General features: G+C 41.3%; 2 protein-coding genes across 8 annotated transcripts in view; one reads left to right on the top strand and one right to left on the bottom strand.

The window, feature by feature from the left end:
- Window positions 1-867: 867 nt before the first annotated feature.
- Window positions 868-12,909, top strand: REXO4 (REX4 homolog, 3'-5' exonuclease). 2 transcript variants are annotated; one of them, XM_072632841.1, is made up of 11 exons: window positions 868-1,052; window positions 2,526-2,734; window positions 3,716-3,957; window positions 4,092-4,363; window positions 6,352-6,713; window positions 7,411-7,548; window positions 7,878-8,071; window positions 9,354-9,442; window positions 10,201-10,275; window positions 11,217-11,291; window positions 11,526-12,909. In XM_072632841.1, the coding sequence occupies exons 4-11, from the start codon at window positions 4,121-4,123 to the stop codon at window positions 11,634-11,636; spliced, it is 1,287 nt and encodes a 428-aa protein (XP_072488942.1). In that variant the 5' UTR covers window positions 868-1,052; window positions 2,526-2,734; window positions 3,716-3,957; window positions 4,092-4,120; the 3' UTR covers window positions 11,637-12,909. The 2 variants fall into 2 exon arrangements, with proteins under 2 accessions (XP_072488942.1, XP_072488943.1); XM_072632842.1 differs by lacking the exon at window positions 868-1,052 and having other exon boundaries at window positions 2,519-2,734.
- Window positions 12,910-13,366: 457 nt separating this feature from the next.
- The window catches only part of STKLD1 (serine/threonine kinase like domain containing 1), a 47,369-nt gene continuing 34,860 nt past the window's right edge, over window positions 13,367-25,875 (bottom strand). For 4 of the 6 annotated variants that reach the window (XM_072632835.1, XM_072632839.1, XM_072632838.1 and 1 more), the window contains 9 exons: window positions 23,561-23,644; window positions 21,331-21,447; window positions 19,807-19,944; window positions 19,200-19,328; window positions 17,387-17,515; window positions 17,159-17,287; window positions 15,917-16,057; window positions 14,146-14,225; window positions 13,367-13,670 (listed from right to left, as the gene is read on the bottom strand). In XM_072632835.1, coding sequence (XP_072488936.1) covers window positions 13,587-13,670; window positions 14,146-14,225; window positions 15,917-16,057; window positions 17,159-17,287; window positions 17,387-17,515; window positions 19,200-19,328; window positions 19,807-19,944; window positions 21,331-21,447; window positions 23,561-23,644 — 1,031 coding nt within the window. In that variant the 3' untranslated portion in view covers window positions 13,367-13,586. Of the gene's footprint in view, window positions 13,671-14,144; window positions 14,226-15,716; window positions 15,835-15,916; window positions 16,058-17,158; window positions 17,288-17,386; window positions 17,516-19,199; window positions 19,329-19,806; window positions 19,945-21,330; window positions 21,448-23,560; window positions 23,645-25,875 lie in introns of those variants that run through there. The other 2 variants (XM_072632836.1, XM_072632840.1) reach the window with 2 other exon arrangements.

Raw genomic sequence — 25,875 nt, 5'->3', positions numbered from 1 at the left:
CTCTCTCATAACCTGTGGCCTCATTGTGGTCGAAGCAAAATTCAGTTCGCTGGAAACACATGACTAAATAATAAATTATACTATATTGTCTGTGAACAAATAGTTATCAGGAAAGGAAATTGGGGAAAAGAACTGACCTTTTATTGGGACTTCCTCTCAGTCTGGGCACTGCTCTGCAGCATACCTATAGAGCAGGCCTATACAACCTGCAGCCTGCAAAAAGGAAGATATTTTTCGCAGTCCACCTGACATCCTTTGGTGGGCCACAGGTTGTACAGGCCTGCTATAGAGCAACAAAAACACAAACATACTTACTGATCTTGAAGGGAGGATGGAAAAGAAAAGAAGTAGATAGGGAATGGTTCAGTAAATTTTGGTATATAAATGTACTGAAATATTATTGCACAATAAAAATGATGAAAAAAGTTTATTTCAGAAAATCCTGAATAACACGAACTGAATCGGAGTAAACTGAGTAGAACCAGACAATTTATATGATAACAGTATTGTAAACAAAAATAACATTTGCTCGGGGTCAAGGCCCGAACCCCCTGGATCCCCCTGACCCACAGGCCTCCAATCTGTGGGCCCTGAAGGAAGGAGACTGGAGACAAGATGATCCAGGCAACAACTCTTTATTCAGCTGAGGGTTAGGGTTTATAAAGGCTGATCCACCAATCACATACATGCTGAGCTCATCCCATTACTTTACCATCTCATGACTATTCCATATCCTTACACCCGCAGTAAGGAAGGAAGCTTATCTTGTTCCTGCAGCTAGTTCCTGGGTTCCCAGGCTCACTTGTAACTTTACTGTACAGAGCACCAGTATCTGCAGGAACATCAGGTTCCAGGGTCACACAGAGCTTCTGCCAGGGTGTGCATCAGCACCGTTGCCACAGGAACAGGCTTTGCCTCTGACTTGCACCCCCAGAGACCCTCTGGGCCCCTTACAAACATTGAACGCTTAAAAATCTCAGGTTAATGCAATGGCCAACCACATCCCCAGAAGGATCTGTAATGAAGCACTTTACACACGTCCTGACAGAGAGGTAATACATTTAAGAGACAAGCTTTATTTTACTATATGGCCATTGTATAGGTTTATCTTGTCTTATTTGGTTCACCTATGCTGATTTCTTAAAAAAGGTGGGTTTTTTGGCCTCCATTTTTATTGGAGGAAGGGGAGAGAAGGGTGTGGTTAGTAATGGTAAGAAAAAGAGGGGCCATTGAAACTATCTTTAAAATTCATGGAAGTGAATAGAGGGAAGTTCAGATAAAGCAAAAACAAGCAGAATACTTTTGAAAGTATGTGGAATTTATTATTTGTTTTAAAATTAGCAATATAAATTACAGATTCACAGTTCAATACATAGTTCTGTATTTTACTATTTATATGGAAATACTTTTTCAGTGTTTAAGTTTAAAATGAAAAAATATTAATATTAAGATAATTAATAAGACAATTTACTAAGTACAACCAACAGAGCATTTCTTCCACTTGGGTCAATGGATCTTTGTGAGGCATCTTTTAAGCTGTAACAGCTATTAGCATGAGCTATCAAAATAATGTACTTACTTAGAATCAGATCTTTGAATTTTTGTATCTTAGTATTAAACCAACATTTTAAAGAAATAACGAAGCATATTCAATCACATTGCTCTTATTAAAAATATTAGTAATTCAAATGAGAATTTACCAAATGAGGGCAAAAAGGGTTTTTGTACCATTGATAAAATTTTAAATTATTTCAATATTATCCTTTTAAAATGTCTGTTTTATAATGTTCATATTAGTTCAGTGTATATGATATATGTGATTTGCATAAGAATACATTTTATAAATATATAAATATGCATGCACACATGTATGTTAGAAGTTCATGATCAAATTTTTTACTGATAGTGTTAAAGACACGCTTAACACTAATAAGGTATCAAGGAAAATTTATTGCAGCAGAGTCCAGAGGAATTGATCACCTTTGGCCAAAAGAGGGCTCAAACCCCACCCCACCCCTTAGAAAGGAAGAGCATGAATTGCTTCTGAATACAGAAGTAAGATTGAGCTATATATCCTTAGTTCAGGACAGATCCTCCCACCAGGAGACAGCTTGGTCCATTCTCCATGGGATCACCATCTTCTCTACCTACCTGTTACATAACCACTGTTGGTGTGATCTTCCCACTCCACCATGCTTTAACATACGACCCATGATCAGAAAATGGAGGGATAATTTTATGTGGGGTGTCTGCTTATATACATTATATATACATACACATTACATACATATACATTAAAGCCTTCCCCACGTTATTCCTGGTCATATTTCCCTACTGGTCCGGCAGTTTCAGGCCTGGACCTTCTTATCACAAATGTTGTGGCTTTCTGAAGGCCACTGTCTGTCTCTTGATTGGTTGAGTCCACCTGCAGTGTGCTAACTTTCTTGTCATCTGACTTATTCTCAATGACTTCATCAACCAATAACCTCTGCAGAAACTTAACTTTTTGGTGTCTCTCACAATAGGGATTCAAAAAAGTTTGAATTCATGCTCTAGAAAGCACCAGAGTGTGCCGACTGGATCCTTCGTGGCAGTAATGAGCACATCTATTCTGGTTGGACCTGGATGACTGTGGCATCTGGAGGCAACAAAGCGGACTGGAAGCAGAAAGACGTGCGTTCAGATCGGACCTCAGCCACTGGCTGTGTACACCTCGGGAAGTCACCGAACCTCGGTCAGCTTCCCCATCTGCAAACGGAGAGAGTAACAGCACCCATCTCCCAAGGATTTCGTGAGGACAAAATGAAACAAGGTTTACCAAGCTCTCTGCAGACCTCAAAGTGCTGTATCAACGCTAGCTACCATACATGATACCTCAGCGTACATGCACTTAAATACATATGTATGTTGGTGCTGGCCCTTTGGTTTCTGAAGAGGGCCAGTAGTGCCATTCTGGCAGCTGCCTCCCCTCACGGGTAACGGGGATTTAAGCGAGGCAGAGCTCCGCTAAGTCGGTGCCTCACCCTTCCAGAGAGCCCCCGGCAGCACCACCGGCAATGGCCCTTCGGCCGCCGTGGCGGCCTTTACTCTGGTGTGGTCTGCGCACACGCCGTAGCTTCTGAGAGCCAGGCACGGGGTGTGTGGGGTGCCAGGGAGGGCAGCACCCCTGGGGCGGGGCTTGCGGACCCCTTTTCAGAGCTGCTCGTCCGGTCACCTTGGGGGTCTACCTGGCACCATGCGCACGTGTGTACACACGTGTATATATATCTCTATCTATACACATATCTATATATACACACTACATATACATACATATATATGTACACACGTGTATATCTATTATAGAGATGTGATCAGCACTGGGCCAGAAACAATGAATGAAAAAGCATTTATTAGCATGAGAAATATAAACAGAAAAATGGAGACAGTCCAAGTTTCAAAGAGAAGGAGAAAGTTCGAGAAGGGAGAGGGAGAAAAAGGGGGAGGAAAGGAGGGCGACAAACGCGACTTCTTGGTGTTACCCCGATTGTAGTCCCCCCGATTCCTCACGTCCCATGTGGCTTCCTCCCCTCCCTCTTTTCCTCCGGTCCCCTTTCTTCCCTTCCGGAGAGCTCAGGCTGCGACCGCCAAATCCAACCACCCAGTTCCCGGTCGCGAGCCCCCGACTTGGGTCCCTCTCCAGCCAGAGTACCGACGCAGACCTATCCATACACAGGTTCTCGGAACTCTGCTAACCGGAGCCTCGCTCCCAGCCGGCTGACAGAGCAAGGGCTTCCGGGAGAGTCGCGTCCGTACGTGCGTGCGTCAACCCATGCGTGCGTAGCGGCACGAGAACCGCTAGAGATCGGGCTACGGAAGCCGAGCAGCTTCCTACAGGCGAACGGGGAACTGGCTTCTCTGTGTCTCGAAGAGCCTCGAGGGGGGTGTCTAGGCCTGCGGGGCCGGACAGGGTTTGAGGTAAGTGAGGAGACGGGAAAAGGGGGCAATATCCCCAGAGAAGCCTCGGGAAGTGTCCGGGGCCGGGCGGGAGGGGACCCCGAGCTCGCGTGGGGTCTGAGGCCGGCTCACGCACGGGGTCCTTTGGTCTCTAGCTGTCTCGGGGCCCTCGGATGGCACCGAGATGAAAGTGAAGGCCGGGCTCGCCAAACCTTCCACGGGCCGGGCTGTGGCCAAGCCGGAGCTTGTCAAGAAGCCCGATCGGAAAAAACAGAAGAAAAAGAAGAAGAAATTCTGGAAAAAGTACCCCAACGCGGCAGCAGAAGCTTCCAAGAAGCTAGAGAGCCCGGATGTCCGGGCGGCGCGGGCGGCGCTGCCCCCCAGGGGGCCGCAAGAATTTTCCCACAACTGGAAGGCCTTGCAGGAGGTAAGATGTAAGCGGGGTTCCCTGCGCGGAAAGTCGGCATGTCTGGGCTCATGCTGGGCGACTTTGGGCAAGGCACCTAGCCACTCCAGCCTCAGTGTCCTCCTCTGTAAAATGAGGCACTCCAGTGCTCCTTCTAGCTCTAGGTCCATGAGTCCTTCTCTTTTTTTTCTGGACTTCACATGGTACCGACCACATGCTTTTTAAAGGAAGGGCAGGGAATGATCTTCCTGTTTAACACTAAGGAATACCTCGAAGGATCCAGAAGTAGTCATAAAAACATTTGTATTGCGCTTAAAAACCATGTATCTAGCAATTAGGACGTGCGAGGCACTTTATAAAATTATCCCATTTGATCCTTTACAACCACCCTGGGTGGTAGGTACTGTTATTGTCCCCATTTTACAATTGAGTAAACTGAGGCAGTCGGGACTTCAAGTGAAGCCTGAGGCCAGATTTGACTTTAAGTCTTCCTGATTCTGGGCCTTGTGCTCCATTCGCTGTGCCACCACCTACCTGCACCCATTTTATGGGTCTCTCCCCCCTAACCCCCAATGGAAAAGAAATCCATAAGACAAGATAAAGAAATTTGGGTTGAAAATTTTTATTTCAAAGTAAATTTTGGGGTTATTTTTTACAGTACTACTTAGTATACTATAACTGCATAAAATAAGTTGAAGGGCCTGCCCTAGGCCTCAAAACAAAAAGATCCACAGGTGTTTATTGTGTTAGGTGTTGGAAATTCTTCAGAAATAAGTGTTAGATTTGAGGTTACAACTGGAAAAGGCTAGTTTAGACCGAAATAATATATGGATGTAAATGAAAGTTCTCACTTATATTTAAATAGAAGTTTAATTTCAAAGAAAAACTAGAGTTGATACCACATCACACCTATCAGATTGGCTAATATGACAAAACAGGAAGATGACAAAATATTAGAGAGGATGTGGGAGAGTTGGAACACTAATTTCTTGTTGGTGAAGCTGTGAGCTGATCCAACCATTCTGGAGATCAGTGTGGAACTATGCCCAAAGGGCTACAAAAATGTGCATACCCTTTGACACAGCAATACCACTTCTAGGACTGTATCCCCAAGAGATCATGAAAATGGGAAAGGGTCCCACATGTACAAAAATATTTATAGTAGCTCTCTTTGTGGTGGCCAAAAACTGGAAATCAAGGGGTTGCCCATCAATTGGGGAATAGCTGAATAAATTGTGGTATGTAAATGTAATGGAATACTATTGTGATATAAGAAGTGATGAACAGGAAGACTTCAGAGAGGCCTGGAAAGACTTATATGATCTGATGCTGAGTGAAAGGAACAGAACCAGGAGAACTTTGTACACAGTAACAACCACAGTGTGCGAGGACATTTTCTGGTAGAATTAGTACTTCATTGCAATGCAAAGACTTAAATAATTCTCAGTGGTCTCTTAAGGCAAAATGCCTTCCACACATAGGGATAGAACTATAGAATTCAATCGCAGAATGAAGCAGGTCATTTTCTTTTTGTATTATGTTTTGATTTGTTTTATGATTTCTCCCATTCATTTTAATTCTTCTATGTAACATGTCTAAGGTGAAAATGTATGTAATAGGAATGTATGTGTAGAACCTATATAAAACTGTATGCTATCTCAGGGAGGGAGTGGGGAGGTAGGGGAGAAGAGGGATAGGAAGGGGAAAATATCTAAGATATTTGGAAGTGATTGTGGAACACTGAAAACAAATTTAAAACAAGATATGAGGGGGAGAAAGAAAAACTAGAGTTGAAAATAATCATTATTGTATAAGTGAAGAAGAGGAACTCTTTGAGAGTAAAGACAATATCATTTTTGTTGATGCACCTGCACATAGTGGTTATTTAATAAATGTTTGTTTAGATGCTGCTGCCTAAATGCTCATGGTAAAAAAGGATTTTCTTAGAGCCATAAATTTTGATGGTTTAATTGCCAGGTTAAAATGTGGGTTTCTTTGATTCTTATCAGCTGTTGAAACAAAAAACTCCAAATCCAGAAACATCTGTTCCTGCCTCTCTGGGGAATCCCAGAAAACAACCCAAAAGCTACCACCAGAATGGCAGAAGTGCTTCTAAGAAGGAAGAACATGGTGATGCAGAACTACCGAAGGTGGCAGGCAAAATAGGCCAATCTTCCTCTAAGGCTTCTATTTCTTTAGGATCTTTGAATGACACAAAGGTTGTCCCTCATAAAAAGCGCAGTGAAACAAAGGACACAGGCAATGGAACTGAAACTATGAAAAGAAAAAATGGTGGCCTTCACCAGAAAATAGGGGACATCAAGCATGAAAAGAGGAAAGCAGAAGAATTAGTTCCTTCTCCACCCACAGAGTGAGTATTGGACCTCCTGAATTCCCTTGGAATTGGAATTTATCTAACTAGAGCAAATAATATTGTTTGAGGAGGAAGAAACCATCATAATTCCCACAGGTGGCCTCTGTGGTCTTTGTACTGCAGGTACACTACTACAGGTGTACTACAGGTTTTAAAACTAGGAAGGCTAAATGGAGCAGTGAGTTTATGTTACTGACTCATTGATGTGGAAATTTAAGTTTTGATTTATTATAGAAATGAGTTTTAGAACATGGATCCCTTAATTCCTTTGGCATGTGCTTGATAGATACCCCATGAGTGGCAAATTCAGAACAAAGCCAAAGTCATGTCAGAATTCAAAATAGATGGGCCATTTAAAGCAGAGGTTCTGAACCTGAAGTCCATGAACTTTTTTTTTTTTTGACTATTTCAATATAAATGGGGTTTTTGTTATACTATTTTATTTTATTTAGGTTATGTTGTTTTATGCACTTAAAAACATTCTACTTTCAGGTCCATAGGCTTTATCACACTGCCAAAAGTCCCTAACACAAAAAAAAGCCTACAGACTTCTGATCTAAAGAATCCCTTCTACACTTTTTGCCTACATTGACTTTAGGAACCAGCCATAGCCCTCATGACAGCAGATAAGAAGGAAATGGAGAGGTGGGTTTTTTCCCTTTTTGGTGCTAAGTGTCTTTTCTTTCCTTTTTAGATCAGACATCTGGTTTGATGATGTAGATCCTAAGGATATTGAAGCTGCCATTGGTCCAGAAGCTGCAAAAATAGCTAGAATGAAACTGGGTCTGAAGGAAAAAAATCTGTCTCTGGTGAAAGAAAGGGCATTTGAAGGGTATGTTGAAGGGTTTTGTTGAGTTTTTTTGTTTTGTTTTTTTGTTTTTGTTTTTTTTACCATGGGAGAAGAGATGTGTGCTACATAGAACAGATATGACACAGGAACCTTGAAGGGCATAGATGGGTTGCTTCCTTTGATAGGCACTGTGAATAATCTTCCATGAAGGACCTCTTTAGTTAAATGATAATAACCCAGGGCATGTTATCACTTTAGCAACAAGCCATGTCAGGGTAGTGAATCCTTTGTGCCCCTCCTCTAAGTTACAAGTGTGCAGAGATTCACCCTTAATCTAGGTGTTTTAACCCAGACCTTTGGTTCTCTCTCAGCATGACCAAAGCCATAGCTATGGATTGTGAGATGGTGGGAGCAGGGCCAGATGGGGAAGAAAACATCCTTGCCCGAGTGTCCATCGTGAACCAGTTTGGGAAGTGTGTTTATGACAAGTACGTCAAGCCAACAGAGAAAGTGACTGATTACCGAACAGATGTCAGTGGGATTCGGCCAGAGGACATCAAACATGGTAGGCAGAGTGCCTTCCATAAACACCAGAACCAGCCTGAAAGGATTACTGCCAGGAACCTAGGAACTTAAAAAGGGAGAAAAAACATGAATGGCATAGGACAAAGGACTTAACAATGGAACTTTATTTCATTTATAACTTAGGTGTCAGTAATTCTTTTGGAGGGAAATGTATCAGTTCACCCCTTCCAGAGGAACCTTTCATTTATGCCTTTTCTGGCTTAACTGTTCTGAAGCCAAGGACCGTGTTCTTCTTTGGATTCATTTATGTTCTCATGCCATGCTTGTTAAAATCCAGTGTGTTTTATGGTAGTTAAGTAAGGTTCAGGTGTCTATGGCCTTCTTATTTATATGGAAAATCCATGTTGTGGATTTAGGTCCTTGTGCCCTCTCCCTTTGCTGTGCAGCTATGGATAAGGTCATTTCATACCTTTGAGCCTCCTGAAAAATGAAGATTGGACTGAATGATCTATCTCTAAGGTCTTTCCAGGGGACTTTTGTGATTCTAGTTTTGAGGAAATTATTGTGAACAAGGCTTATATTTTGTCGTTTATGTTTAAGAATAGCTTCCCCTAAGGCTCTCTTCTGATGCTTCACTGTGGTGTGAACGTGACCCCCGGCACTCATGAAGGTTTTGCCAGTGGTATACAGGGTCTAGTAGGTTCTACCAAACTGGAAAGGTTTCAGGTGTAGGCCCAGTGATACAGAAGCTCATCACCAGATTGGTTGCAATATGTTGGATTTTTTTAGCTACAACTCTTAATAACAGTCTCCCAAGATGTAGCAAGGTTACAGTGAGTGAGTGGAAGTGAGTTGGGGGGAGGCAGAGTGATGACATGAAAGATCTTTGGAAGAGGTTAATGATAGAATTGAGTTTCTTTTGACCTTAGCTCCCCCATTACATTCTGCCTTTGTAGGTGACAGCGATTATTTGATACCTTCTGTATCTGCCTGAATTGAAGTAAAGGAATGTTTGGAGGCCTGCATGCTTCTCATTCCCTTCAACATTCTTCCCTGCCTGTCCCTAAATGGGTGATTCTTTTAAAAATTATCCAGCTAATGCTTTTTCTCAGGTGTCTGTGGTGATTATTTGGGATTTGCAAGCATGTATACAGTTCAGGAACCAAGGGTCTTTGTGGGCACTTTAATAGTGATGTTTTCAGCAGGAGCTGGAAATATCACTGTCTTGCTGATTGTGACTCCTTTTAGTAGAGTAACCTGCTTCTCCACCATTCATTTGTTCCCATTTTACTAAAATAAGGGTTTTTTGGGGGGATTTCCAGGAGAAGAGTATCAAGTTGTCCAAAAGGAGGTGGCAGAGATTCTGAAGGACAGGATTCTAGTTGGACATGCCCTGCATAATGACTTAAAGGTACATGACTCTAGGTAGCCTCACCAGGCCATCTTTATTTTTTTTGTAATTGTTTATTCCTATACTGTGCCAATCATCTTAGGTCTTTAGATGCATACCAATGACCTGAACTCTGGGTAAATGATATTTGTTTTGTAGAACTTGGGGTCCTTCGCAGAGAATCATTCTGTAATTTTCTTTTGGAGTAAAAAAATCTTCAGCGGGATCATTAATTTGGAGTTTCTCCCAGATGATACGAGGGGATTGAAGCTTGCCCTTCAGACCATAGAACAGCCTTTCTTTTGGAAACTCTTCCTCCATGTCTCCATCGATGTGCTTTTTTTCTCTAAGAGTATGCCTGAGAAACCCAGGCCTGACTTACAGTCTACCCTGGTAACATGTTCTGTATCTTTTATCTAACATCTTGCCATTATATTGTTATATTGTTATTATATAGCTCTCAATATTATATATTATTATATTTAATCCCATATTAGATGATGAGTACATGAGTACTGTGTTTCTGTCTTAGTCACTTTCATGTCCCCTCCAGTGTTAGAGGAGACACTCAGTAAATATTGAATCGGCCTAAAGAAAAAATGGTTGCGAGTTGATGGTTGATGTCAGTCTTGTTCTAGGTTTGCCTAGATTGGGTAGCTATGATGTCACTTGGCAAGATAACATCAGTTTATGTTTGTTTCAGCTTTTTAGTAGGACAGGATGGGAATCTGGTAATTCAGGTTTGTGATTCTGAATTGTATTTGTATTATTTGTTCCAGATTCTACTTCTTGATCATCCCAAAAAGAAGATACGTGACACCCAGAAATATAAACCTTTCAGGACACAAGTAAAGGTAGGCAACATTTTTGGAGAAAGAAAACCTGATTGTTCACTGTGTTGGTTTAATCTCAGTTCATACCAATTGTTAACAATTCCATTTTATCGTAGGCTTATAGGTTTGATTTGTTTTTTAGTCCTAGGAAAGGGAGGATAGTTTTGAAGAAAGCAGATTGGTTTTGACTGCCTTCCTTTAAAATATGTTCTTATCTGGTTCATTTTTATGCTCTGGTGTCTGTAATAGGATTTTTGCATATATATGTTATTACAAATGTCTTTCACAGGAAAGTTATTACTTTTCAAGAAAAGGACAGTTTGAGAAATTGAAGCAAAGAAGGTTTAACATTGAATAATTATGCCTTATCCATATCATTTCATTTAAATTCATTGCCAAATACAGTTTGATAAGATGGGTAGTAAATTTTTGCTAGTGCTAGTGAATAGAGGTAGTGTGGCCTAGTAGAGGGTACAGCATTGCAGACGGGAAGGCCTACACTCCTGACATCCTAGCTGTGTGACCATACCATCATGTAACTTTTCACTTCCCTGGGCAACTCTGTGAGACTATAAGTTGCCATTCAACCTTGACAGAAAGGTAAGGTAAGGAAAAAAAGGAAGTTATCAGTAACCAAGTAGTGCCATGGTAGTGCCTTAGATAATATCTTCATTACTTGGCAGGGGCAACTGCCCTGAATGCTAGAGAGACTTAGATTTGTTTGGTGACAGGTAAACTAGAAAAGAGGTCATGTAGCTGTGATGTGATGCCCCACTCTTTCCTTACTTAAGTCTGTGATCATCATTAAAACCAAAATTGCCTTCTTTTTACCTTTTAGTCTATTCTTTCCTTGTTCACTGGGCTTGGAAATCATCCCGACTTTGACAGTTTAAATTCTTCCCAAACAGAAAGTGTTTATTTAATCCAAACCATTTCTGTAATCTTCTTCATTTCCTTTACAGAGTGGAAGACCATCTCTGAAACTGCTCACTGAAAAAATTCTTGGTATCAGAATACAGCAGTCAGAACACTGTTCGGTAGGTGACCTTTGTGGACAGTAGTGTCAGGCAAATTTCACTGTCATCACTGACCATGGCTTTCTGTTCCTGTCCTTGCATCCAAGTTGTCTTACAAACTATCACCAGGCAAGTGGGAGGCATAAGAGTAGATGTGTTATTATATCCATGTGCGAGGGCACCTAAATGAGGTGACACCCTACCTTATTATCTTGACCTTCCTTGCTAATTTGGTTTGGTTCTCTTGACTTCCAGATTCAAGATGCCCAGGCAGCAATGAGGCTTTATGTAATGGTGAAAAAACATTGGGAAGGAACCATCAAAGACAAATATAAACCACAAAAGAGAGAAAATGACAAAGCCTAACTGAGCCCTCCTTGTCGCCATTTCTACTACCTGCCCTTCCTGCTGACTTGTTCCTCAACAGTGTGGTTATGTCCCCCAAAGAAACTAAACAAGGGCCTTCCTGAGCCAAGGGAGGGGCAGGGTATTCGGTCAGCTTACAGTATGTCTTATCTGTTGATTTTATAGCCCTTGGAGTTGGTACAGGTGAAATATTCTCAAAGATGGTCACTTTTTGGAGAAACTTCCAAAATTGTGACTATTGGAGTTGTGTGCTACTTAAGGGGAATTTGACCCTCTCAGATATAGTAGCTCTTCCCCAGGAGCTCACAGTTTCTTGTTTACATTCCTTTTCTGTGTTCAGAAATCACTGTTAAACTCAGGGGCATAATTAGAGTGTAGGTGAGGGGGTCTTTGTGGAGGGATGGCTTTTTTTCTGGGCACAGAAAGTGAAGATCAGAGACTAGTTGCAGACTTCAGCGAAGCTGTGCAGCTCCCAGTAATTCATTTTCAAAATTAAATAATTTAATCAGCACAAGCAGTGATGTGATCACTTTCTAGACCATTAGGTCTATGCATTTGTACAACAGGAGGCATACATTATGTAACTGGCTTGTTAATTAGGATCACTGCTGTCTTACTCTCCCTTTCTGCTGTCTTGAGCTGTGTGTGCCAAATGGTATCATGGATTACGCTGGGGTAAATGGAGGGGAGCAGTATATAGGAGTACAGTGGACCCACAACAACCAGGCAAGTCTGATTCTGTAATTTACCTTGCTAAAAATTGACTGGAGAAAATAACACACCTGAGTATTTCTCACTCTAATCAGTGGTTGCTGCCACAAGGAGAAAATCTCATCTGTATCTGGCAGACCGCAGAGGGAGACATATACCTAGTGCCTTGCCAGGAGACTTGTCTGAAAGATATAACATTGGTTCTCTCCCAGTTTAAACTTTCAGTTTTTTTCTGTTTTGGTAGTGTCTGCAAAGGGTCCTTACTTATTTAAAACTGGAGCCCCTGAAGTAGGTCTGTACTGTGGGAATAAATTTGACCTCCCAAAATCCCTAAATTACATTAAAATTACAATATTTAGATGATGCAAATTAGAAGTTTTAGGTTGATTCCATCTAATCAAAATGTCTGTAAGTTGTTCCAGTCATAACCTTACTGGCAACACAAACATCCTGAAATATAATGTGCACCTCTAAGAACTGCATTCTTAGAAGTGACTTGGGAGGGAGGGAATTTGTTGGGTTTTTTTGTTTTGTTTTAATAAATAATTTATTGACCTCCTGATATTGGAGCCCAAAAAGTCTTTTGTTTGATCACACTCTTGAGACCAAAGGATCATCTTTATAGATGTGGTTCATGATGACTGCCTCTAGACCTGCCAGAGAGTTTATTATTTTCCTAATATCAGGAGTTACAAAGTGACATGCTGTCCTAATTAAAGTGTGTACAAGGCTAGAGAACAATTCCATATTTTCTGGGTGACAAAGAAAATAGAATTTGTTGATTGTGGTGTTCTCATTTTCTTCCTTACTTAGGATATTAATAGCTGATGCAACTTTTTTTTTCATCAAGTGCCATTAACTCCAAAGAACTCTCTTCATGGAAGTTGATCAAAGGCTTACACAACACTCAGTTGTACAGGGTTAGCCAGTGCTTTGGTGAGAACACTGACCAGAATTTCCTTTGAGCTCTGAATCCAAAGCAGAATCAAAATTATCAATTTATACACACTAAAGATAGGTGAAATTAATTATTCCCCTTTATTATATATCTGAACTCTAACCAGACATTGCTTTTAGGGCTAAGAGTTCTTCCAAAAATCTTTACAATTAAGGAAAAGCAGTACTTTAACTGGCTGAACATATGCTGATAAAAGATCAGGCTCTTACTTTTTTCCCATCCACAAGATGGCACAAATATGATACAACAAAATATTTTCTTTGATGGCCTTTTGCATTTCTTCATTCAGGAGTCTTGTCTGACTTTACTTTAGAAAGTGACTCATTCATTTTCTTAATTGCCTTGGTCGCAAGTTTTATGAGCTCCTAGAAGTAGAAAACAAAATTTGACTTTTCCATGCAAGGACACAAAGCTTGGGGAGATTTGTAGGAAAGCAGTTGGTTGTTGTAGATATTATGAGAGGTAGCATGACATAGTGCAAAAAGGACTAGCTCCAGAGCCTGGAAGACATACCACACTAAAGAGTTCTCTATGCTGAAGAGATCAAAGGTCTGGGCAGTGAATAAATAGATCTTTTGTATTGCATGAAAATAGTATTGAATGGGAACCTTTTTTAACAAGTTAACTGAAATTCACGTGTAACTTTTAGTCAGTAACCACACAAACCTGGTGTTGGGGAGCCAAGGAAAATAGCCAGAAGATGATTACAGACAGGAGCCTAAAATCTATGTGACAGGTGAGTAGATTCAACCTCCAAACTTCATAACCAGAATATATCAGAACCTCAAAAGACTAATGCATCCAAATTGTTTATATGAGGATATACCCTGACCTACTCACCTCACTTGATGTAAACCTTGCTTGGATTTCCAGCAGCATTTTATCTATATTATTAGAGAATAACTCTGGCATAATCTCATCTGTTGGACAAAGGAAGGAAAAAGAGGGAAAATTCACCCCCAAAATTCCTGAGTTCATCGTATTGTAAACTCATATTCACAGTTTGTTAAAAGTGTGAGGAATCTCGGGGATTATTTGATTCAACCTCTCATTTTAGGGAAAGCAGCAACTGCGGGAGGGATCAGGAAAGGTTTTCCATAAAAGATTGGTAGCACCTAAACTCAATCCCAAAGGAAGCTAAAGATTCTAGGGTGGACGTGGGAGTAGAGCATGTTCTGGGCATGAGGGACTGCCTTTGCCAAGGACTGCCAGTAGGTGTGTTGAGTTGGGAGAGAGCTAGTATGCCATTTTTCAACTTTACAACTGAGCAAGTTGCATTCAGGGTGCTTTGTCAGTGGTCCCAGCCTAGTTGTTTGTCCATTGTTTTTGAAGAAGACCAGTAACATCACAGAGTGATATTTTGACTTGTGCATGAGTTAGATGTAAGTGAGGCAGAGCTGCACAAAGTTGCCAGCCTCACTCTTCCAGTCATGCAAGTCCAGTGGTAGGACAAAAGTCAAAACACCTGTGATGGTCCTGGATGCAGTGAATGACCTTGGCATCTTCAGTGTCTGACCAAATTCTAAGTGATCCATGGCGCCTGCTTCAGCCCCCTTCATGGCCATTGGAACAAATTATTCTCTGCCCTTTCTGCAGGGGTTGGGAGGAGGAATAGGTCTTCACATGCTTGAGATATAGAGTCCAGGGGTTGGGAACCTGTGGCCTCAAGGCGACATGTAGCCTTCTAGTCCTCAAGTTGAACCCTTTGAATGCAAACTTTGTTCTGTGAAGTTTAGATTCAATCAAGGGGCCACACTTGAGGACCTAGAGGGCTACACATGGCCTCAAGGCTGCAGGTTTCGCACCCCAAGGTAGACATTACCCAACTCATCAGAAGGTTTGAGGCCTATTAGTTAGCTTCAACCTGGTTTTGCCCCATCTGCTGAGATGGATTTACCTGGATGTAGTTACTTTGCATGCTACAGCTTCTTGGAGCCACAGGTGAGAGTTGGGTAAAGGTGGACACCAATGGTGGATGAGCAGCCTTGAAAAAAGCTTGGCAACCTCACGCCAGAACAATGCAGGCAATATGAGTATGAAAGTGTGTAAAAGCTATGACTTTGGAAGAGGGAGGTCTACAAAGTTCAGGAAAACCCTATGTAGACTAAAAGGTAGAATTTCAGTCGATGGTGATGGAAGGATCAGATTATAGGGAACAGCCTTAGTAAGAGTATGGAAGCAAGGAAATGGGAAACGTTTTAGAATTAAATAGACCAATTATGTAGAGTGGTGTGAGATGACAGTGGCAAAATAAGTTAAAACCATGTGGCAGCCCTGAATACTAAGGAGTTTAGCCTCATTCTGTAGGCGGGGGAGAGCTATTGAAGATTTTTGAACAAGAGCTGTTCCAAAAAAGAACTTAGTAGACTTCGTTCAAGGTAAAATAGAGAGAGGAGAAACTGGAGACTTGCTGTGGTCCAAGGTCTGGTGCTCCTCTTCTTAGGTGAGAAACTGAGTGGAACACTGCCATCTGCTGGCTATCTGGTCTGATGATGCTGCAGGAATGCATTTCATCATTCGATGCTCCACCTGCTCATTAGGAGAATGGGGGCATTTCTCTTCTGCTTCTTTGTTGTTGGGGGAAAAGGGAGCAAGAAGGCCAAGAACTCACCGTATAAAACAAGCTCTGATAGGAGCATGCACATATTCTCTACCACCTCTGGGTCATCCTTGTGTGCCTGGTAAGTTTCCTTGATCAAGGATATTCCAGGACTGTCCTCATCAGTTACCACAATCCGAAAGGTTGCCAGCTCTGAAGAAAGGGATGGGAATATCCTGAAGACATACATGACTCATTCCATGAGGGTGTGACCACATGGTCACCTCATGGCAAAGTGGTAAGAATTGCCTTCAGTAATAGTCTCCCTCCCTGGGCTATTTCCTCACCCTGAGGACACTTCTCTTTTGACATCCAGGATTTTAAAGAATCTCAGGACTGAATAGGAATCTTGGAAATAAAATCCCACCCCCTCATTTGACCGGTGAGGAAATTAGACCCAGAGAGTGGAAAGGATTTGCCCAAAGAAAATTTGACTCAAGTAGAAAAGCTAGAATTAAAACTCGGGCATTTCAACTCTCAGCTCAGTGATTTTGCCATTCAGTACCCCGTCTTTCGGGCATCTCCTGATTTCTGCCCTAATCCACATTACCTAAACTTAGGAAATGAAGTCAAGTTACTTCCCATATTAATCATAGTAGTCATTCACTACTGAGCATGAATATAAACCACTGTTATCTAGAATAAGAACATTAGAAATAGAAGGAACATTGGAGAACATCTAATCTAATTCCTTTGTCTTAGAAATAGGCCCAGAAAGGAAGTAATTTTTACTAGGTCATATAGCTAGTCAATAATATTTATTGGATTTACATTTCAAGTCCGACCCATCATTGTGAAAACAAAAGCTTTATTCTCTCACACTTTCACCTCTTTCCCTTCCCATAATGAAAGGAATAGGCCTACAAGTTAAGCAGAGGTGCTCCTCATGGCAACTGAAATAATATCATGACATAGGTGGTCACAGCCAAAGGCTGCCCTTGATAGCAGTTCACATTGGGCAGTGACAGCATTGTGGGGCTGTTACTTCTCATTGTGACCATCAAGTCCTCATGGATCTGGGAGAGTGACCCAAGGGTAGAGATCCCTTGCTTTTACTTCCTGGTAAGTTGGACATGAAATCTCTTAACTACTCAAAAGGGAAAGTCATAGAATTTAGAAATGGAAAAAAATTTTCAACATCATCTAGTCCCATCACTTCATTGCTCAAGTTGGGAAAGAACTCTAGAAAGCATAGCCTGTCCTAGCTCAGCAGGCCCCTAGTGCCTGTCTTCACCCACCCACCCAGTCTCTCACCTGAAGTCCTTGCCAGGCTGGCTAGCCCCAGGTAGGCATTATTCACCAAGACAGGTCTTTGCATATGCACCTGGATACATTTCAGCAACAGAAGGGTCACATGCTCAAATTCACGTCCCTCTATGCAGCCTGTCATAGAACCCACATACGCAGAGTGGTCATGGGCTGAGCATGGACCAAACCCAGCTTTCCCTGGCTCATGCCACAGCTGCCTGCATGAACCCTCACCTTGCAAGGACAGCACCCACAGTGCAGAGCAGGCAGATTCTGCTCTGTCTCCATCACTAAGGTAGGTATCCAAGATCTTCAAGATGAGTTGCACAGCCTCCTTTAGGGGTATCTTGTTTGGCAGTACAGCTAAACAGATGGGAGGTCAAGGTAAGTATGTGGCTTTATGGCCTAGGAACAGTCACTTAAGGCAGAAGACTTATAGAAATGTGGAGAGTTTGTGATTTCCTTTCCCTGTCCTCCAAACTGTAGCATTCAGTCAGGTTTCCATTTATACTGCCTCCCCATCCCCAGCCATGTTTCATGTGCATGAGAGTTATCTGCAGAAAGGCAGGCCTGTCTTCTGATGGGCTGATTAGCTCAGTGCAAATACAGAAAAATACTAAAGGGCATTAAAAGAACACATGGTGTTTATATAGCATTTGAGCTTTGCAAAGCACCTCATTTGTATCAATACATTTGGTCTTCATGACAGTTCTGTAAGATCGGTCATGTAGATATATTCTCCCCATGTTCATGACTGAACAACAAATCCCCATTTTACAGATAAAGATACTGAGGATGTGAGCCATCATGAGACTGATCGATAGTCATGTGACTAGTTTTAGGGACCGGACTTCTCTAAGCTCAATACTCTTTCCACTATACTGTTGTTGCTGTCAGCGTGTTGTTGTGTCATGTCTGCCTCTTTGTGCTTTAATTTGGATTTTTCTTGACAAAGACGCTGGAGTGGTTTGCCATTTCCTTCTCCAGCTCATTTTACGATGAGGAAGCTGAGGTGAAGAGGGTTAAGTGACTTGCCCAAGGTCACACAGCTAGAGTCTGAGGCCAGATATTCCTGGTTCCAGATTCCACACTGTATTCACTGTGCCTCCTAGCTGCCCCCCACACACACACTATACCATACTACTTCTCAAAACCAGCATAAGGCTTTGCTTATGGTGATTACTTAATGAATACTTGATCCACCAGCTTAAACTGAAATGTCATTCATGTAAAGAAGGCTATTTGCGATGGAAATGTGAAGTTACTTCCCTTGCTAGTCACACCAATTTATTCAAAAGTGTACAGTTTTGAAAGTGTATTCCACATATTGTGCTTTACCTCATTTGATTTTTATATGAAGTAGGTAGGGACCATCTGTCCCCAATGCCCCATTGCCCTCATTTTGGTAGGTGAGGTTTCTGTGCCTTAGCTCTAATATAACAAGCACATAGACGTACATTTTCTTCTTCTTTCACCATAACTACTATTCTTCATGTCAAAAGCTAGCCAAAGAGAAACCAAGGTCATGGATACACAACAAAGACCCAAACATCTGGGTCAGCCCACACATGACATGAATGTGACCAGAGTCACAGAGTTTAATCTTCCTGGGGACTCATCAGTTTCATTCTGTTTCCTGAGTCACAGACTGCCCCCTTAAGTCTGCCTAGGTACCTTAAGAAATTCAATCCATTGATTATTATGGGCCATAGGTAGAAAACAATGGGGATAAATACGACTGGGAATAACTCATATTTCCATAGCATTTGAAGGCTTAGTGCAGCCATTCCTCGTTACCAGATACACATTTCACATCTCATAGCATTGTGGGAATGAGTAAATGAGTATTAGTAATCTGGTCCTAGATGGAATGGAAAAATGGATGAAGAAGACATGTTACACAACTTGGTTTACCTTGATGTGCCCAGGGACCAAAAAGTGAAAGACCTTTGAAGCTTCTCAATTAGCCCTGGCTTTCAAAGGAAGAGATATCTTGGGGAAGGGAAAGCCTAGTAGATCAAGTCCAGAACTTGATGGTCCTACTCACCATTCACTGTGATGCTCCAGAGGAGGCCCAAACAAGATAAGCAGATCTTCTTGTTATGAGGGAAATTATTCAGACACTCATTGATGTCAGTAAATGTACAAAGTTTCTGGAGGTGCTCCAATGAAGCTTCTGAAAAGGACAGACATAGAAGGTGTTTTTCAGCTTCAGCCAAAACTGCTTGAGATTAGAGACTAAGTCGGGTGTTTTGTCTGCTCCCCCACAGTAACTAGCACAAGACCATAGGAGCCCAATTTGTCCTCAGGCTCCTGGAAAATGCTTCAGAGATCACCTAGTCTACCATCTTTAATTTAAAGAGAAGAAACTGAGTGTTTCAGTGAAGTGATCTAGGAAACACGGATGAAATGACATGGCTGAGATTCCACCTCAAAGCCTCTGACTCCAAATCCAGAGTACTTTCCACACCACCACACTGCTGTACCATACTTGCTCCCCTGCCAAAGGCCTCAGGAACCTCAGCCCCAGGACGCTATATGAAACACACCTATTGAAACAAAAGTAAAATTTGACTATGGCATATTTTCCTAGAGTTTGGTTCTGTGGAAAGAGACAGAAGGAAGTGGAGACAAGGATGGAGAAAAAGTCCTACCATTGGACGAGACAATCATCAGCATTTGGCAGACCATGGAGAGCAACTCTTCCTCTGTGGGGTAATTTCGCAAGGTGGAAAGCAGGGCATCGACAATATATTTTTCACTTGGCACATTATCTGGGTGATATAAAAGGGCTGCCCGGAGCAAATGGAAAGAAGCATTTTAATTACTTAATACAATAATGATACATTTGTAGAGTAATTTTATCTTCACATTAAAATCTCCTACCACATTATATCCTCCCAACAATCATCTGGGGTAGGCCAAGTAGGGATCATTAGCTCTATTTTACATATGAGAAAACTGAGGCCTAGGGCAGGAAATGACTTGCCCAATGTTATTCAGTGATAGAGCTACAGAGTCAGGAGCAGAACTTAGGTCTCCTGAACTAGAGCCCTGGGCTTTTTCCTTTAGATCCTGTCTGCCTCTCTCCACCTGCCCTGATGCATCTTTCTTCCTGGAAGAAGTAATGTTCATTCAACTCTCTTTCCTGCCTTTAATAGGTGCATACATTAGATCCTCTTGACACTGTCATTCTGGGCCATAGATGGGAGCAGTCTTGGTATAATGTGAGTAGTCAGGTTGGGAAGCCAAAGTGGAGGCCAGAGGAGTGTGTAGGTACCAGGGTCCAGACTGCTTTGGGTCAGTAATCAAGGTCTGGATCCACACAAGCATGCAAAGGCACAATGAGGGCCAGCAAGGTCAAGTGCCAGAACTAGAGGTATGCAAAATAGGCATCTACCCACACCACATTCATGGGGAGGTACACTTTTGGTTTTCATGTGCTATAAATGCATTTATTTTTAATATAATATGTCTCCACTGTTCAGGGATGTGGGTATTCCCCAATGGAATGTAATCTCCTCGAAAGCAGAAATGGTTTCATTTTTTTACTTTGTATCCCCAGCAACCAACACAGTAGATGCTTAATAGATATTGATTTTATGATGTTACCTGTCTAATAGGCAGGGCTCAAAACCTCCAAGGGACAGTACCACACAGGGGCATGACCTTTGGCTAGAACCCATAAATACCTTCTTCCGGGACTGAGCTCCACAGGAGGTAGCAAAGATTTTATTAAGTGCCAACTATGTGGTGGGCACTGTGCTTTACAGATATTATTTCATTTGAACCTCACACCAACCCTGGGAGCCAAGTGTTATTATTTTCCCCAGTTTGCAGTTGGAAAAACCAGGGTTAAGTGACTTGTCTGGAGTCAGAGAGCTAGTAAGTTTCTGAGACTGGACTTGAATCTGGGTCTTTGTTACTGCAGTCCCAGGACTCTAGCCAGTGTGTTGCTGGCCAGAAAACAAGAAGTAGATAGGTTTAGAGGAGTCAGCGGACCTAAACAGCTGAGTCCCTTTGTTGCCCCAACTCTGGCTGCCTTTACACCCCTCCTGTGCCATCCATCCAGGTTCAGTTTCTTGGGGCAACCAGTCAGAGGGCAGCTAATACCAATAAACCAGGGTAAAGGGCTGAAGGGAGAGGGAAGAGAAAATAGCTCTTGATGGACATCATACCTTGGTTCAGAATTTTGGACAGCAACTTGCAAGCACACATCTGGATCTGGAAGTTATTTTGGTGACTCAGAATTATGGCTGACACGGATTCTACCATATTCAAAATCCATGGCAGATCTGGGCAAGGAGAGAGGGGAGGGAATGAAGGCTGACCAAGTCTCTGAGCCTTTGGAAGGGATGGAAGTTGGGGAAGTACTGTAAGGAGAACTGCACACAGGACCAGGGATGCACTCCAGAACTGGAAGAATGCCTGGGAGTGGTGATTGAAGCTAGATATTGATAATATTTAATATAAAATTTTGGAATAATCTCTTTGTTCTCTCTGAAGCAAACTCAGAGAATGCCTCTTCCTATGTCAACAAAAGCCAGCCAGGGCTGACTTAACATTCCTTAAGAGACCTTTAACCTAAGACACTATCTTGAATAATGGGACGTTTTCCATATCTTAATATTTGTAGACATATACTATATTATGGCATGTTAATGGTAAAGAAAATACAGACATCTTAGGTCATAATTTCTATTTGAAACTTTGTCAAATTTTATCTTATTGTATTTACAACCTTAGCAATTAAGAAATTCCTTTCTAATGGTCTCGTTAATCACTTATGGAGACCATAAATCTGAAGGACACAGAACACTTCTTTGTCCTAAAACAGATTTAAGGCTGCCCAATTCTTTTTATCAGTAGCCAGAACATTTTTCTGGCTCCATAATGCATTATGTTACCGTTTTCTTTAATAGGGAATTGATCAATTAATTAATTAAATCATAAAATGTATGCATTTAGCCTGTTGCCTTTTCCTTAACCAAGTTTTCAGGTTAACAATATAAACAATTTTCTGGAGCTTAAACAAAGTCTTCACTCCTCTAGTGGCTGGGCCATGGCTAACCCATTCAGAAGCTAGGACAGTTAAAGAAGAGGGATCTGGAGTCAACTTTTTAAAAGGCTGATTTTGAAAAACAGTCTTCCATCTCCCCCAGTTTCCTACTGGGAGAAGGGGTTCTCCTATTCCCAGGTTCTGCTCAAACCACAGCTCAGCTCTGAAAATAGTCTAGGGGATGCCAGGTGAGAAGGGAGCCTGACGGCAGCCTAAGAACCTGATGATGGGTGGTCACCTGATTCCTAAGTAAAAACCTGAAGATCTATGGAAATTATGCCAATACTTAAAGAGTTGACTCCAGGAAGACTCCAGGAAGTTCTTACATAGGAAACTTGCATTGTGGTCATATTACCCATGAGATTGGTCCAAATGTTGTCTAGATGGCCAGATATGTTCAATGTATTGATGGTTTTGGGCAAAGGGAAATAGGACCAATATCTCCTCACTGATCTTCTCTAATCCCTTCATACCCCCACCCCTCCATACATCCCACTGAAACATGAAAGAGGAAATAATCCAAACACATAAAAGTTCATTCTGTTTTACACAATGGGAATTAACTTATGGGACTTTTCCCCCAAGAGACAGGAAAGGTTAAAAAAATTAGCAGGCATATTCCCGGAGGACAGATCCATAGTGGGTAATTAAGGCCAGGAGGAAAGGTGATGTTTGGGAATGTCCCTAACCTGTGATAGTACTGGTCTACACCAACTCATTCTTCCCCATCAGATGCTCCCATCAAATCCATGATTCTGGCCTGGAGGGAACAAGGTGTTGAGCCTATGATGTGCGGGTAAATTTTAACAACTGGCTCTCCACCAAAAAAAAAAAAATGTACCCAGGATGCACTTCTCTAGATTTGATTTTTTTTTTTTTTATTTTGGAGGCATTTGGGGTTAAGTGACTTGCCCTGGCTCACACAGCTGATAAGTGTCTGAGGCTACCTTTGAACTCAAATTCTCCTGACTCCAGGGCTGGTGCTCTATCCACTCTGCCACCTAACTGCCCTTGGAATACTCTTTTAAATTTAATCTGCATTATTAAAATTTTCTTCATTGCCTTATAAAGTCTAGATCACTTTATAAAATCTAGATAATTACCAAAACAATAAATTAAGCTCTGATTTATTGGTTTACCAATTTCTGAAGTGTGAATACTCAACACTGAAAATTTACCAATAGGCTCTCCTGGGTCAGTAGAAAAGCTGATTTCAACATACCCTTGGTGGAACCTAGCATATTATACATATTCATTCTGTTTAATAATCTTCTAATCACATTATCTGATCTTTGCTGAGCAGAGTTGGGGAAAGGATGAAGGGTTATGGAAAAAGGAAGGGCCCTTACCTTCATCCTGGTCAACTAAAGCCAAAAGCTGTTCTAAAGCCTTGATCTGTACCTCAGGTCTGTCCAAGAAGCAATTCATGACCTCTGCACAAAACAAAATGATGCAAACTCTTGTTCATGATTCCCCAACAAGGTGAGCTTTAGTGAAAGCAAAGACTCTTTCAAATCAAATCACTCTTTTGGCAAAGATCTACTGTAATGGGCCAAGGATCTCTTCCAGGTTTTTTGTTTTGTTTTGTTTTGTCTTGTTTTCCTCTCTAATGAAACAATGACATACAGAAGAAAAAAGATTTGACATAGGAACCAAGTGATTTTAGATCCAGGTGTGATCTTAACTGCCTATTGTAAATTTAGGCAAGTAATTTTCCCTCTCTGCGCCTCAGTTTTCCCATCTGTAAAATAAGTATATTGACCTGTAAAATGAGAGGATTGGACTAAATAATCTTCAAGGTCCTTTCTAATTCTGATATACTTTATTCTAAGGTCCCTCCCAGCTGAGGTTCTAAGATCCCTCTTACCTCTGACATTCTATGTTCTAAGACCTCTTCCAACTCCAATATTCCATAAACTTATAAGGCAGTACTACAGGTATTAGCCAGTATTGCTGGGCAGAAGCAGAGTCAATCAACAAGAATATATCATGTGACAAGAATGGTGACAAAACTGAAACAATTCCTATCCTCAAAGAGACTGCAGTAATTCAAAAGTGAAAATATAGAATTCAGCCACTCCTAACATGGGGTTTATGAACTTGTTTTAAAAATATTCTGATAACTATTTCAATAGGATTGGTTTCCTATATATGCATTTAAAAATATTATTCTAAGAAAGGGTCCATGGTTTTGACCAGACTGCCAGAAAGTCCATGACATAAAAAAAAGCTTAAGAATCCCTGATGTACAATTGGGGAATGGTTGAACAAGTTGTGGTATATGAAAGTAATGGAATACTATTCTGCTATAAGAAATAACGAACAGACAGACTTCAGAAAAACTTGGAAAGACTTACATGAACTGATGCTGAGTGAAATGAGCAGAACCAGGAGAACATTATACACAGTAACAGCCACAGTGTAGGACTGTCTCTGATAGACTTAGACCTTCACAGCAATGCAAGGACCTAAAACATTCCCAAAGGACTTGAGGCAAAATGCCATCCACATCCAGAGAAAGAACTATGGAATCAAAACACAGAATAAAGCAGACTATTTTCTTTTGTGTTTTGTTTTGGTTTTTCTCATGGTTTCTCCCATTCATTTTATTTCTTCTATGCAACATGACTAATGTGAAAATGTGTTTAATAAGAATGTATGTGTAGAACCTATATAAGATTGCATGCCATCTTGGGAAGGGAGGGGGAGAAAATTTAAAACTTATGGAAGTGATTGTTGAAAACTGAAAACAAATAATTAAATATTTTTTAAAAAGAATCACTGATGTAAATATAAAAATATATTCAAAATATGCACAAGCTAGCTATAAGGTAATTTTTTTTAAAGTGGGAAGGTACTAACAGCTGGGGTTGGTTGTTGATCAAGAAAGGCTTCATGTAGAAGGTGCTTGAGTTAAGTTCTGAAGGAAATTAGGGATTCTAAAGGCAGAGATAAGGAGACAGTAGGTTCCTAGCTTGGAGTACAGCCCATGCAAAGGTACATGGAGAAAAGATTGAGTGTCATGTGGAAGGAATAGCACAACAACAAAACACACTAAAGAAAATTTGTCATGATCCTCCAGCATTCAACACATGGTCTTGTGGCCACCTCAGGGGAGTCCAAAGAGGAAGAAATGAAGATTATGGGAAAGATTGTGTTTCTTCAAATAGAACACATTTCTATAAGTAACCCACTCCCAATGCTCATCTTCCTATGAATTCATTCAGAATAGAACAGATGAATATCAACCCATGTGCATAAAGTTGTAGCCCTCCCTGCAGAAAGGATACTTCAGATCAACAGTATGGTTCTCAGGCCCTTGGACATCTCCAAGACCCTTTCAGAGAGTCTTCAAGATCAAAACTGTTTTTATAATAATAATACTAAGATTATGTGACCCTGGGCAAGTCACTTAACCCCAACTGCCCTGCAAAAAATAATAATACTACAAAAATATTTATAGCAGCTCTCTTTGTGGTGGAAATCCTCTAAGAGGATGCCCATCAACTAGGGAATGGCTGGAACAAATTGTGGTATATGAATGTAATAGAATACTATTGTGCTATAAGAAATGATGTACAGGAAGACTTCAGAGAGACCTGGAAAGATGTATATGGACTGATGCTGAGTGAAAGGAACAGAACCAGGAGAACTTTGTACGCAG

This window comes from Notamacropus eugenii, chromosome 1 (genome assembly GCF_028372415.1).
Source record: "Notamacropus eugenii isolate mMacEug1 chromosome 1, mMacEug1.pri_v2, whole genome shotgun sequence".
NCBI lineage: Eukaryota > Metazoa > Chordata > Mammalia > Diprotodontia > Macropodidae > Notamacropus > Notamacropus eugenii.
The sequence above is the reverse complement of the archived record's forward strand: the minus strand, read 5'-3'. Positions and strand labels throughout refer to the sequence as shown.